This window comes from Nyctibius grandis, chromosome 3, assembly GCF_013368605.1.
Source record: "Nyctibius grandis isolate bNycGra1 chromosome 3, bNycGra1.pri, whole genome shotgun sequence".
NCBI lineage: Eukaryota > Metazoa > Chordata > Aves > Nyctibiiformes > Nyctibiidae > Nyctibius > Nyctibius grandis.
Genome location: NC_090660.1, coordinates 36,792,952 through 36,805,992, shown reverse-complemented (window position 1 = coordinate 36,805,992; position 13,041 = coordinate 36,792,952). Strand labels below are relative to the sequence as shown.

General features: G+C 40.7%; 1 protein-coding gene across 4 annotated transcripts in view; it reads right to left on the bottom strand.

Moving 5' to 3' along the window:
* RPRD1A (regulation of nuclear pre-mRNA domain containing 1A) overlaps positions 1 to 11,566 on the bottom strand; it is a 47,010-nt gene extending 35,444 nt beyond the window's left edge. For all 4 annotated transcript variants that reach the window (XM_068396480.1, XM_068396483.1, XM_068396481.1 and 1 more), the window contains exon 1: positions 11,189 to 11,566. In XM_068396480.1, the coding sequence (XP_068252581.1) occupies positions 11,189 to 11,339 (151 nt within the window). In that variant the 5' untranslated portion in view covers positions 11,340 to 11,566. The remainder of the gene's footprint in view (positions 1 to 11,188) is intronic.
* Positions 11,567 to 13,041: the final 1,475 nt, after the last annotated feature.

The following is a 13,041-nucleotide window of genomic DNA, read 5'->3' as shown; positions in this document are numbered from 1 at the left end:
ACAAATCAAATGTGTTTTTCCTATTCTCATTACTGCTTACAACATTTCACTCTAATTTTGTATTTAAAAATGTGAAAAGACTTTGGTCACCCATTGGCTTTTCTCTGTTTCCTGCTGTAACTCTTTGCTCAGATTCTTCTTCCTTCATAATATGACACAAGTTCCCTCTAGTGCCATCTCCAAAAATAAATAGAAAACCCCATGATATTCCAAAGTGTTCTTCAGCTCTCCACTATTTTCAGGTATTTTCCTGAGCCTGGTGCTATCTGTCTGTTCGGTAGCCTTCATGGATTTCTTTCACATACTTCAGCTTCCCTTTGAGCCTGCATTAATTTCTTACACCCATGAACTCTTCTGACAAGGAGCTTCACAGATCCACAATCATTCATGTGAAGAACCTCCTCCTTTCAGTTTGAATTTCACTCAGTCTTATATAACCATCCTCCATTCTTCTATTTGAGCAAACTGAAGAGTCAATCCCTAGTCAACCTCTCTGTATCACTGTGATACTCCCCTCCCTCATCTCCTCATCATTAACACACTCATGTGCCTACAGCTGTAATATCAAGAAAACATTTTCAAAAATCACTTTCAGGCTGCTGTGGTGTCTCTCTTCTCCAAGCATCTTAAGTATTTTACCCCATTATCATTAACGTGCAGTAGATTACAAGCTTCCAATTTACAAACTGCTTTTGAAAATCTATTCCATGTTTTCTAAGTGTTCCTATTCAGGTATTTTCATTTACCATCACACTTCATCTAATCTTCATTAGTCTACAGACTTCTCAGAGCTGCAACTCTTACTATAACACTTCTAACCTTAACACCAGAAAAACTTTCAATATCCATTACCACCACACAGACTCAGTATGTATGCTCTGACTTTAAAAAGAAGTTTCTCTTGAAAGACAAGATTTAAGTTTTTTCTACCCTCTCGAGGAAAGCAGCACTGTGGTAAAGCCAATCCAGGATTTCTTAAAACTCATGCTTAGATCCCAATATGATTTGATTTTGTTAATTTCCACTCCAACATCTCAAATATGCAAAACCACCACTCTCACATACAATCAGAAAATTCAATGTTGATACGCTTCAATTCTAAGGAAATGTTTTTGAAAATAAATTTTGCACTACAGAAAGACTCCTCTGAAGGATTTATCTTTGGAGTACTGAATTTTTCCAATCTTCTCGGACAGACATATGCAACAACTTAAGAGAGTTCTGGATTAAGTGGGGAAAAAAAAACCCTGTATTAAAAGTAAAAATGCATCTCTTAGAATCACAGCAAACTAAGGAGTGACAAAAAAGAGCTAGTTTGGAAGTGCTGGACACAAGGTGGATCTATCAGAAGCCTGCTCCAAACAGTGAAGTCACCACATGCAAAAACCCAGGAAATTCATCTATTTGGGTCAAAATCTGGTCTAAAAGGTAGATTTTTATAGACTTACGTTACTTAATTTCTATCTTAAAAACTGGCTGACAATACAGCAACACATCTCCCACCTATGTTTCAGGTAAATCATAGTTCTGGCACATAGAAAGCTTTGAATTATTCAAAGAGATAGAATCTTAGAAAACACATCTTGTCTCATGTGTGCAGCAAAACTAGCTAGCATTTACCAAAGCTGACCCACCCCCCACCCCCATTTCTTAAAGGAACCCAGAATTAGGACTCAAAATTTAATGAAGCAGACTGTTCCCTGTACTACATCCTCCGAACTGCATGCAGGATAGGTCCTTGTCCATCCATTTCACAGGAAAAAAAGTGAAGTCAGGTGATGTTGACTCTCACAAGCCTAGACTTTATTTATTCACTACAGTAAACAGATCAATATACCATATTTGGAAAAAGCTAAAACCCAGAAAGTCACATTCAAGCTTATTTCCTCTAGTATTACCTTTTCAGCTTACCACTACGATTCAACAGAATCAAAGCTGCATTTAATGAACAAAAATCCTCAAAATGCTATTAAGCTATCTGTGGCTTTGGTTAGAAATTCAACTAATATTCTACCCTTATGTTCACAAAGAACATATTGTGAAGTAGAAGAACATATATTGTGAAGGAAAATTTAATCCCTCTTGCTGTAAGAATGCTCTGAGCAAAATTCCAAAGCTAAAAATTATGCCTAATCTCGCGAAGCGTTCCCTTTCACTTCACAGATCGTCAGGATTTATATACTGGCCTACTACCACTCTGCCTTACACACAAGACTGAAATGCAATGTAACCTTTAGCAACTCAGGTTGAAACTCTCAGCAACTCTGAGCTGAAAAAACCCAGTGTTCTATTGCTACTATGACTGCAAATTACCTACTGAAGTCTGAAATACAAAATTAAATTCCAGACCAGATAGATCTGTTCTGAAAAAAATCATCTGTTTAAAGCATCTCTCTTCAGTAGCAGTGACACTAATTTTAGAGCCCTAGGCTTTGATATACCTCAGAACACCAAAATGGGTCAAAGAACAATTAGACTATTTAAACAAAAACGTGCCCTCAATGCTTGGCAAGACTATTAGCAAAAAGCACTCTTACTGGCAGAAGAAAATGAAAGAAAAAAGGTATGATCTTAGGTTAAAGAAGGATCCGAAATGCACATACTGCCAGAGTGTGTAGTGTTAGAAGCAGCTAGCTCACAGTATCTCTGGTACACTAACAGTACAGTCTGTGAACACAAAACTGCTAAGAAAGCATCCATGTTGGACTGAGTCATCTTTTAAGAAGCTCTGTGTGGTGTTCATGTAACGCTCCTGCTTGTTTCAGTAAGATTTAAAATTTACTCACCAAAGCAACTCCCTGAAGTGCTGGTTTCTGAAATATTTTAACAGGTTAACGGTGTTGGCTGGTATACGGGCCATATTAAGCAGATTGCTCTTAAAGCATTCACAATGAGACTAACTGGGATTGGCACCTTACAACTGAAACAAAGTCTGTCCAAAAAATGTATCTGACATATTTAAATCCCAATGAGTATTCTGCAGGTATTAACTGTATTTTACCTGCAACTAGCGTAATCAGGCATCTACGGCAGAGAGACTTAGCATCCTCATTATCAAGTCTTAGTTTTCAGCAATCTATACTACTTAGGAACACATACTTGTTAGTCTGACCTGGGTATTCCTGGTTCTCTACCAGTCCAATATAGACACCCTGACATTGTATGCTCGAGTACGTAATACTAAGAGAACTCTAACACTGAAGAGCCACCAGTTTTGTGCAAGAAACTCTAGTACTTTACATCGGAAGGCAGTAAGCATGTTATTTTCACTGAGGATAACTCTTGTAATCAAAGCCAGCATGATCACCCATATTCGTCTTCTCCAGGTTTACCTCCTGGCATTGGAAATTGAGCTGCTATGAAGATTGCTAGAAACAGGCCCACTAGTTTCACGCTGTTCATGTTTCATGCATACGGGATTTCACTCACATCTCACTACAAGCGTATATAGACTATTGACCCATCTGAAAACGTTACATCAGGCTTTACCCTTCTACAGGCTGGCTCTGCTATGCCCACTGACCTTGAATGAAAATGTCATTTAACAACAAGTTTTGAGAAAGCGAGCATCAGTAGGTTAAAATCCCACAAGAGTTATCACCACTAAAAACTCTTTTTTACTAAAGCTCCTTAATATGGATTCAAATAAAGATTTGACTCAGCTGCTTTTGAATTACATTAGTCTACATACATGCAGCGGAGTATCTGAGTGTCAGCACTTCTCCCAAAATCCCTGGGACACTTCCTGTGTTATAGCATGCCTCATACCTTTGCACGAGAAGTTACATGGCATCTTTGTACACATCTGACAAGCTTTCAAGCTTTTTATTACAAGACCAAACTCATCTTTTTTCAGTCAAACAGCACAAACTTGAGTGCACAATCACTGACCCTTCACACTGAGAGCTAACCTGAGTTTTTATGAAAGCTGAGTAAGTACAGCATCTTTGGTAATATGACTGAAAGTATATCTGCAAAAAGTCACTTGAAAGGCTACCACCAGAAAGGACCATTTAACGATAATATAATCCATAAAAGGCATGTTGTACAATGAGCACTTGATCTTAAAATCAATTACCGTTCTGTTATGAAAAAGTTAAACTAAGTGTTCAACATTACACAGTCACCTGATTCTCCTGGTGAATTTTACCTCACCTGATTCTCCTGGTGAATTTTACCTCACCTGATTCTCCTGGTGAATTTTACCAAGTGTTTCATTTTCAAAGAGGGGAATGAGACTGCCCACAGAATGCGTGTTCAAGGTTTGAGAGTTCAAGTATCTTGACTTTGAAGGCTAGTAGACAAAGGGAACACAGCACACAGCCAGTGCTGGCAAAGAGGCCATCAGCATCATATTACCATGGGGATGTGAGAAAGTTGGTCACAAACCAAGGAAACCATTCCAACATAATTACTCTGCAGAAGCTTCCCACTGCACTTAGCATACCTGGAATTAACTGATCACATGAAACAAATTCCTTTCATGGCCTGGCTGGTACAATGCCAAGACAGGTATGAATCGACAGCAATAACAGCTTTAGGATAAGAAAAAGACACTGAACTTCAGTGTTCCGAACCAAATTATGAAAGACAGGCAGGTACAGGGAAGATACCAGGTCATGAGAGGTACAACAATTACTGAATTTGTACACACTGCCTACTTTCAAGACTAATATTAGAGTCAACTAGTCAGGCTGGATTACACAATCCAAATGTGACTATTTTACTAGTCAGGCTGGATTACACAATCCCAATGTGACTATTTTAAGTGAAAGATTCTTATATTGCTAATCTGTTGCTCCTGTTAGTTATTTTGTAAGTCATATATGTAGCATGTTTCTCTAACTTGACTCAACAACTCACATTCACTTGAAGTTTTGTCTGCTGTTTGTTGATCTCCAAACCTTTTTGCATACATGAGAAGATTCATGTGAATAAGCAGGAAGGTACTCACAAGCACCTCCATCTTAAGTATCTTACTGGCCTCCTGAAGAAGACCTACTAGCCAGTGAAATCTGTAAGCCGTAGTTTTATTTCTTTTAAATAAAACAAAATCTATTTATTCCCTCAAGTGTACCACTTTGGCCAATGACACTATATCACCATTAAGTAAAATAGTCTTACAGCCACCAGTAGTGAAAAATTCCTTCTCTTGGCAGAAAAACTACACTACATAGTACAGAAAATACTTGCTTTAAATCAGGAACTTGTTTCCTAAAATCCACTTCACATCTGCAGGGCAATCTATTTCCTCCACTTTTGGCTGTAGTTCTGCTCCAAAGCAGTTGAGTGAATATCAGTATAATTCAGATGTAGTACAACTTTCAAATCTGGGTTCAACGTTGCTAGGCCTTCTCAATTTGCCTACTAAAATCCACAATCTTCCAATTTTCAGAGGCATTGAAAAACTGCCACTAGCTTCAGAAAAATGTATTGCAGTAATGCTAACAGCTATAACGAGTGAGCACCCAAACACTAGCATATGTCCCAGCAGCAGAATCTGTAGACAGTCATAAATTAGCAAAAAAAAGTTGCTTCTTATACCAGTGAATGACTTCAACACCCCAAAACAAAAAAAAAAAAAAAGTTCAAGCATAATAAATTGGCACAGCAGGTAAACTGGCAGAATTGAGTGCTAAAAATATGTCCCTCTGGAGCAGTCCAGATGTACTTACACAATTGTGGCTGTCTTAAATACTATATACAATGGCTCTGCTAACTGGGATAAGCTTTGCAGTGAAGACAATGATCAGGGTGACACGGGTGGGGTGACAGATGAAAGCCAAAACAAGAGGTTAAGTGATTAAAGGGCAGGGGGTGGGGGCCAGTGTTCAGTATCAGTTTCTGAGACTGACTAATCTATAAGACGCCATGTTAGGCTCTAAGGAAATAGACACATGAATCTGAATTAGGTTTAAAGATACAACATGACAACTATTAAAATATCACTAAGATGTAAATACCTAACAAGTGACAGAGCTGGACATGGAAAAGCTAACAGAAAGTGAGTTGACAGGAAAAGAATATATTACAGACAACTAATTGGAGCGTGAAATAAAAAGTCCCACGTTACCAAACTCAAACATTTAGCAATTTTATTTTTCCCCCTTTTAAACAGAACACATTTTAACACAGTATAGCAAATACACATGGAGCCTACTGAACAAGAGCTTACTATTCACCCTTGAAGGCTGATGCTTTGAATTATGGAATTGATATTTTTCATTTCAAAACAAAACACACAAATAAACAACAAACCCCTACAGTTGCAGAGAATCCTGAAGTCAGGGAGCAAGAGATGTATGCAAGAGAACATACCTAATTTGCAAATAAAAAATAAGTCTCAACAGCCTCCATCTCAGAAGAGCCTCTTCAAGAGGGTTCCTAAGGGTTTTCTCAGCAGCCACTCAGTGGCTGCAGGCTTACACAACAAAGTGGTATGTATAATGCCACTACTTAGTTTAAAAAAACCCTGTAAGTCAATCCCTTTATGGATACACAAAATTAAATAGTTTTAACAAGCTCACCAGTTGCATTTTGGGAATGACTGATGTATTCACATTACACTTAATTAATTACTACTACTTAAATACTGAGTAAGCTTAAGACTACTAAGTAATTAACTATTTAACTTTGAGTGTTACATTTCATATATCTGAAGTCTGTCTGAAGCAGGATCATTTTCCTCAGTGCACACTTCTCAAGCCTTTACAAAATTCTCCCTAACCCCCACTTAAAAGGTCTCTGTAAAATAATTAGGTTATGTGGCAACATTATCACAAAAGTTAATCCACACAATTACTTCGAACCAATCATGAAGCTGCCATATCACAAGTACCACAGAAAAAAAGCCACACTTTTCTAGAATAAAAATCCAAAATGCATGAGATTCTCATGTTAGTAAGACATTTACTACAAATGAAGTACTGAAAGAGTAGCCTCCCTACCGAATTATTTATTCCACAAATCAACTATGAAATTCAAAAGAATGCAGACTCATTATCAGCATAAGCCAGCGCTAACACAGGCTGGGGCCTGAAGGGGTGACACTATCCTCAGTCTCCTTTGTGCCAGCACCAGCCTTCCATCAGGGAACTCATCTATTTCAAAACTAATTATTTGTTTTGCTGGATTTTCAGCAGCAGCACAGCACAAGACACTGCCAGCAAAAAAAAAAAAAAAAAAAATCAGAAATATTTAAAGACATATTTAACCAACAGAAGACTGGAAAAGGAGCTGTTCTGTTGTCATTGCAGATGTCTGCTTATCTGTCAAAACAGGAGAAATCTTTGTTATTTCATTACAGCTGTCATTTAAGTTAAAGGCATTCTATTAATCCTTTCTCATCATTTTACTTATCAATGAATAAAAGATCAATGAACTACAGAATCTGTTCTCCACTAATCATAGTAACAGTGAGAAAAAACACTATATACACTAAGATGCAGAGTACATGGAGTGCCACCTGAGCGGTTTTGCACAGATGTAGAATCATGAATACTTAATACCCCAGGCAGAGCACCAGCTCTGGCACAGCCCCACCCCAGTGGCACAACTCATCCATTAGCACATATTTAAGGTCAGTCATTAAACAGCCTGTCTCTACACAGTCTCTTGAAATATATAATATGCAACTCCTTATCATAATTTCATCAAACTACTGGTTGTATAAGAAGATATCCTTTCCTTAAATATTTGTGACAGTTACCAGGAGTGTCTGGACAATTCAGAGCTATCAGTACATTCACAATACAGTCAATTCTAGAACACGTTGTACTAGCTTTCCTCCAATTGTTTATTAATTCTAAGAATGACCCTATGAATTCTTCATGCCAGTATTTTAAGAACTACATATAAAAGTTATGCTAGTATTAGGGAAAAAGCATATATGCATACTCCTTCAGTAATCAGTTATATCAACTGTCTTGATACAACTTGAGCAACATTGGAGTTCAGCAAGACAAATCCAACATTAGGTAAGTGCTCCAAGTTATGACAAAGACGTGCAAGTTTTGCCCATTCCCTGAGTCTACATCCAACTGCAAGAATTCACCAAGAGAAACAATGAAAGTTCAACTGTAGAAAACCCGTAGATGAAGGTGTATGGAACAGATTGTCTGTAGAGATGCCTTAATATGGGACCTGAACACTACCAATGAATCCAAGTAAACAGAAAGGGACTAAGATTTTGTTGCCTAAGTTATATGCACATTTGAAAAGCTGCCTCTTCGCTTCTACTCCAACATGAAAGACAGACAATTACTATTTTAAAAATAAAAGAATCAGAACTAAACATTTAGGAACAAAAGAGCTGTTATCCTAGCACTCGTTCTCATGAATAACTAAAGACATCTTCAGAAAGGTTCATGCAAGCTGATCCGACACAAGGGATCTTTTACCAAAACTGAAAGCATCCAGAAAAAATGTAGCATCACACTGTGTTGCGTTCAACTCAGTTGGTTATACAATGTTCCATGAGCCTGAAAGGGAGCAGGCTGGAAGGAAGGCCTGGAGAGGAAGGTGACAATAAAAAAGGGATACAATGAAAGGAAATAAGATTTAGAAAGGCAAGGTTCAATTTTTAGTTTCAGGACACTACTGGCTAGCAATAGCAGCAGACAGTGCCAATATTTTTGTGTCCCTGTTCCCCAAATAGAGATAATTTTCCTCTCAGGTAGAGGAAATAGTGTTTTTACAGCTTGATTGGTGGGCAAGTCAGGAGCCTTAAACTTACTCTATGTATAACCTCATTGCCAGCATTATGTTTTGTGATGTAATTTTATGCAAGTCACTTCACCACAGCATACTGGTTTTCCTTCTCATCTTCCACATGCCGTCTGCTTAGACCACTAAATCCACCCTTTGGGGATTAGGGACCGTCTTACAATTCTGTGCTGCAATTAGCAAAAAGTTAGTACTGGGCAAATGTAAGCTAACATTTATGAGACTCAGGTGTTATTATCAGAGACAGAAAACTACATCCTCTGTATCTTTTCTATGTCAGCTTCAAATGAAGTGGTAGAGGAACATACAAAAGAAGAAACACTTCACATAAGGCTTAAAAGCCCAGAAGAAAAGGTGCAGGACCTTAAAAGCAAGTAACCTACTCCTACCGGAGGTAGACCACCACACGCTTTCCACAGACCCTTGAAGGCTGGCTTCCAAAAACAGGTCACAAGAAAAACCTTACTTTGAAGCAGCAAAAGCTGGATAACAACAAACTGAAGATAAAACCAATTATAGCAGCTATGTTCATCCAAAGCTTCTGAGCTACATCCTCAAAAGAGGCTTAAAAGTGGAAGCCAGACATTGAAAGCTGAGAAAAAGCAAAGCATTCCCATGAGTTTTTAAGATCATTATCATCATCTCTTCAAACATGTAGTCCATGTTTCAAACATTTCATTTTTCCAATTAGTCAAACAGCACAACAGGAAAGTTATGCTAATACTAAAGTTAAGGACTGACCATTAATATTATAGATTATTATGAACTGCTATTGTGCATGTTAAGACAAGCAACCAAAACTCTGGCTGTGTGCCACTTAGTTTAAGATACCTTTCTGATATCATTCAGAACACCAAACATTCAAGTTGTTTGTTTAGAAGGCCCAGAAACATGAAATGCATCAGATGCAGATGGGAGATCCATTCATTTGTTCTCAGAACAAGAAAGAAAGCTTGCAACAAACATATAGTGAAAATATGTTTATTTCAGAAGGTGAAATATGCCACCAAATAAGTCTGTCTTTAGGCAGCAGAAAAAAAGAATCTAACTTATACTTGAAAGTTCTAAAGATAACATTTCATGCAAAAAGCATATTTTAAACAGAAACACAGTAGTCATGTGAAGACCTACACAGTCCATAGGAACATATTTCCATGGTATACTGTACAGTTTAGTATTACTTTATAGTCAAAATTTTCTATTTTAAGGGTGGTTCAATCCATTTGCTATGAAGTCATGCCCCCTAACCAAGAGGCAGTTGTGAGCCAGCCATGCACTCTGTATTCCATTACACATCATTTCTGAAAGCCAACTATTCCTCTTAGTTGCACGAAACTAAGGTATTGGTTTCTCTGTCTTAAGTCCTGTAATGACTTAGTGCTATTTTTCCTCTCCTCTTAAAAATCTAGCCTCCTACTTTTTCCAATAAAGATCCACTTATTAATGGGACTCCAAAGGAAGCTACTGCAACACAGGAACATATCCTAAAGCAAGGCACAGTTCTAGCAAGTGATTTTTCTTTTTCTTAAATGAGTCAACTTAAGATCAAGTTATTTTCCAGTCAGGTCAAAGAAATCTTCACATGCCATTTCTTCCTTTCAGTCCCTGAACCACTGCCTATAACTGCAAGTTCTTTCCTGTTAAAAGGCAAGCCACATAAGAATTTAAGTCTGCACACTCAACATCAAATACTCAGTACACCTGAAGAAACACACATCTTTATTATGCTAACATCAGTATTAGCCATCTGGCAAAAACGGGAAGTAAACAACACTTTGGACACTTTAAATTGCTCCTCCTTCAGCGTATTCCCATCCTCAGTTGCACTAAAATAATAGTTGCTGGCATAAATGGACAAAGCCCCCGTGCCAGGAAATTCAAACAGTATCACAGTTAACTCTAGCTATAGATGATGAAAGTGCCTAAAAAGGGTCGTCTTGGAAGAGCCGTAACTACCAACATTAAAACAAAAAGCCCTAAACCTCGTGCCTGCCGCCTTCCTTCCATTTTCCCACTTTCTCCTCTCCTTCCACAAAGAAGGGTAGTAAAACATGAGAAGTAGCCTCCTCAGAGGCATCGCACTGAGGGACGAAAGGGGAATGGGGGAGGGACAAGAGAGGAGCCAGGGAAAGGGATAAAAAAAGAGGGAAGAGAAGCACCTCCCAGCCCACAGCCATCAAGAAATCGAGATCTGGGGTTCAACACTTGCCCCAGTAGCTCTGTTCTCCCCAGGCGCCGGGGCGGGGCGGGCCGCCCTCCCCCTCTCTCCCTCCTTCCCCATCTCGACAGGCCGAGGAGCCCTGCCACCCTCCCCTCAGCAGCCGCATACCCGACGCCGGCCTCCTCCTAGCGCGGCCGCCGCCTCGCCCAAGCCCGCCGCCCCTGAGGTAGGCCCCACCGGCACCCAAGGGCGGGAAAAGGCCCGGGAGCAGCGGCGGCGCGGTAGCGGCCGTGCCAGCCTCACCTTTTCGCAGCTCCCGCTCCCACACGCTGACGATGAGCGCGGAGTGCTTGCGGTGGTGGATGAGCCACAGGCTCAGGGTCTGCACGCTCTGCTGCGAGTTGCTCAGCTCCGACAGCTTCCGCTCCAGCGCCGTCTCCGAGAACGCCGACATAGCCGGGCCGCGCTGGGCCCTGCCGCCGCCCCCACCGGCCCGGCTCGGCTCGGCTCGGCTCGGCTCGGCCGCGCGCAGTCCCCGCCTCTCCGCCCCAGCGGGGGAGGAGCCGGGCGAGCCCTGTCCCTTCCCGCCTCGCCGGCCGCCACTTCCGCGCGCCGCGGCAGCCCGGCGCTAACAAAATGGCGGCTGCCGACCCTCCCGGAGAGCCGCCCGGCCCCGCCCCCCTTCTCCTCCTTCCCTCACTTCCGGCAGAGGCCCACAACGAGGCGGGGCAGGGAGGTGGGGGGGGGGGCGGATGCTGAAGCGGTTCTTGCTCCCTCGAGCGCGCTCCCTTCTCCTGTCTTTCCCAGCAGCCTTCGCGCGGCCATCAGGGCCGGGGGGCGGGGCTGGCGGCGGCGGCGGTGTTGGCGGCGGCAGTGGGGACCGTCAGCGGCGGGTACCGTCAGCCGTCTCTCGGCGGCTAAGCTCGCTGCTGGTACGCACACGCCCAAGGTCTGCGTGCGCCACCCGTGGCTTACACAGCGGCTTTGGAAAGGTTTCCTAACGATCTCTGGGAGGCCGCAGGATGTGGCGAGCAGAAGCAGAGTTAGGGGCCGTCACTACAAAAGGCCGGATACATAAACGTTTTGCCCTGGGAAATAACATAAAAAGCCAGACACAAATAAGGCCCCAAGGCAAGCCAAGCCTACGGGTTTATTTTGCCTAGCAGGTTAGGGAACTTACTGTGACACAGGGTGCATGGTGTTTCGTACTTGCAGGTGGACACGTACTCCACAAATGTGTCTGGCCTCATTCCTGAAAGCTGCCTCTTTTTTTTTTTTTTTTTTAAATTCCTGGCATTGACCATATCACGTGACAGAATTCTGCTGTTCAATGACAAGATTATGTGCAAAAGTGTTTCTTCTTAATTGTTTCAAAACTTGTTCCCTTAAAGCTTTTATTGAATCCTTGCTACTGCTGCTGTTTTGGAAATAGTGAATAAAAATGGTTTTCTATTCACCTTTGCGTTCTTTCATAGATTTTGCGTTGTATCATCTTCAGTCATTTTTCAAGCTGAAGGATCCAAGTCAGTTCTCATTATGTGGCAGGTGCTCTATGCTGCTGAACATGAGTAGCATTTCTAGTCTTAATGTGAGCATTTCTAGCCTTCCTGCTTCTCTTCTAAAAAACACCTGACATCACTTCTTACTTTAAACGTTACCAACTAACTGACATTTGCAGAGAATGGTCCACCTTAACTCCTACAGGTCTACCCTGAATCCTCTTTCTGTAGCAAATAATTATGACTGCAGTTAATATCTTTCTCAGATAGTATTTTTAATATTTCTATAAAATTGTGTGTGTATTAATTAGAAAAATATGCATATACCTTACTCTTGCGACATCCTGGCAAGGGTTAGGTATCCAACCTTAAAATGGGGTATTCCTATAACCTTTCACACATCCAGTTTGTCCTCACCAAACAGCAGAAGCTAGTTATGAAAAAAAAAATTCTGTAGAGTATTTTTAGAGCTTTACAAAGTTTTCTCCTGATTTCATGTCTGACATTCAGAGATGTCCCAGAGGATTGTTTTCAGATGATTTTCCTAATATTGTTTCTTAGTGAAATCTTGCCTTTAAACATAAAACATTGGTGAGGGTGAGGTGGGAGTGTTAGGAGGTTTTAATGTGAATTCTATTTACAAAATCATCTGTAGCA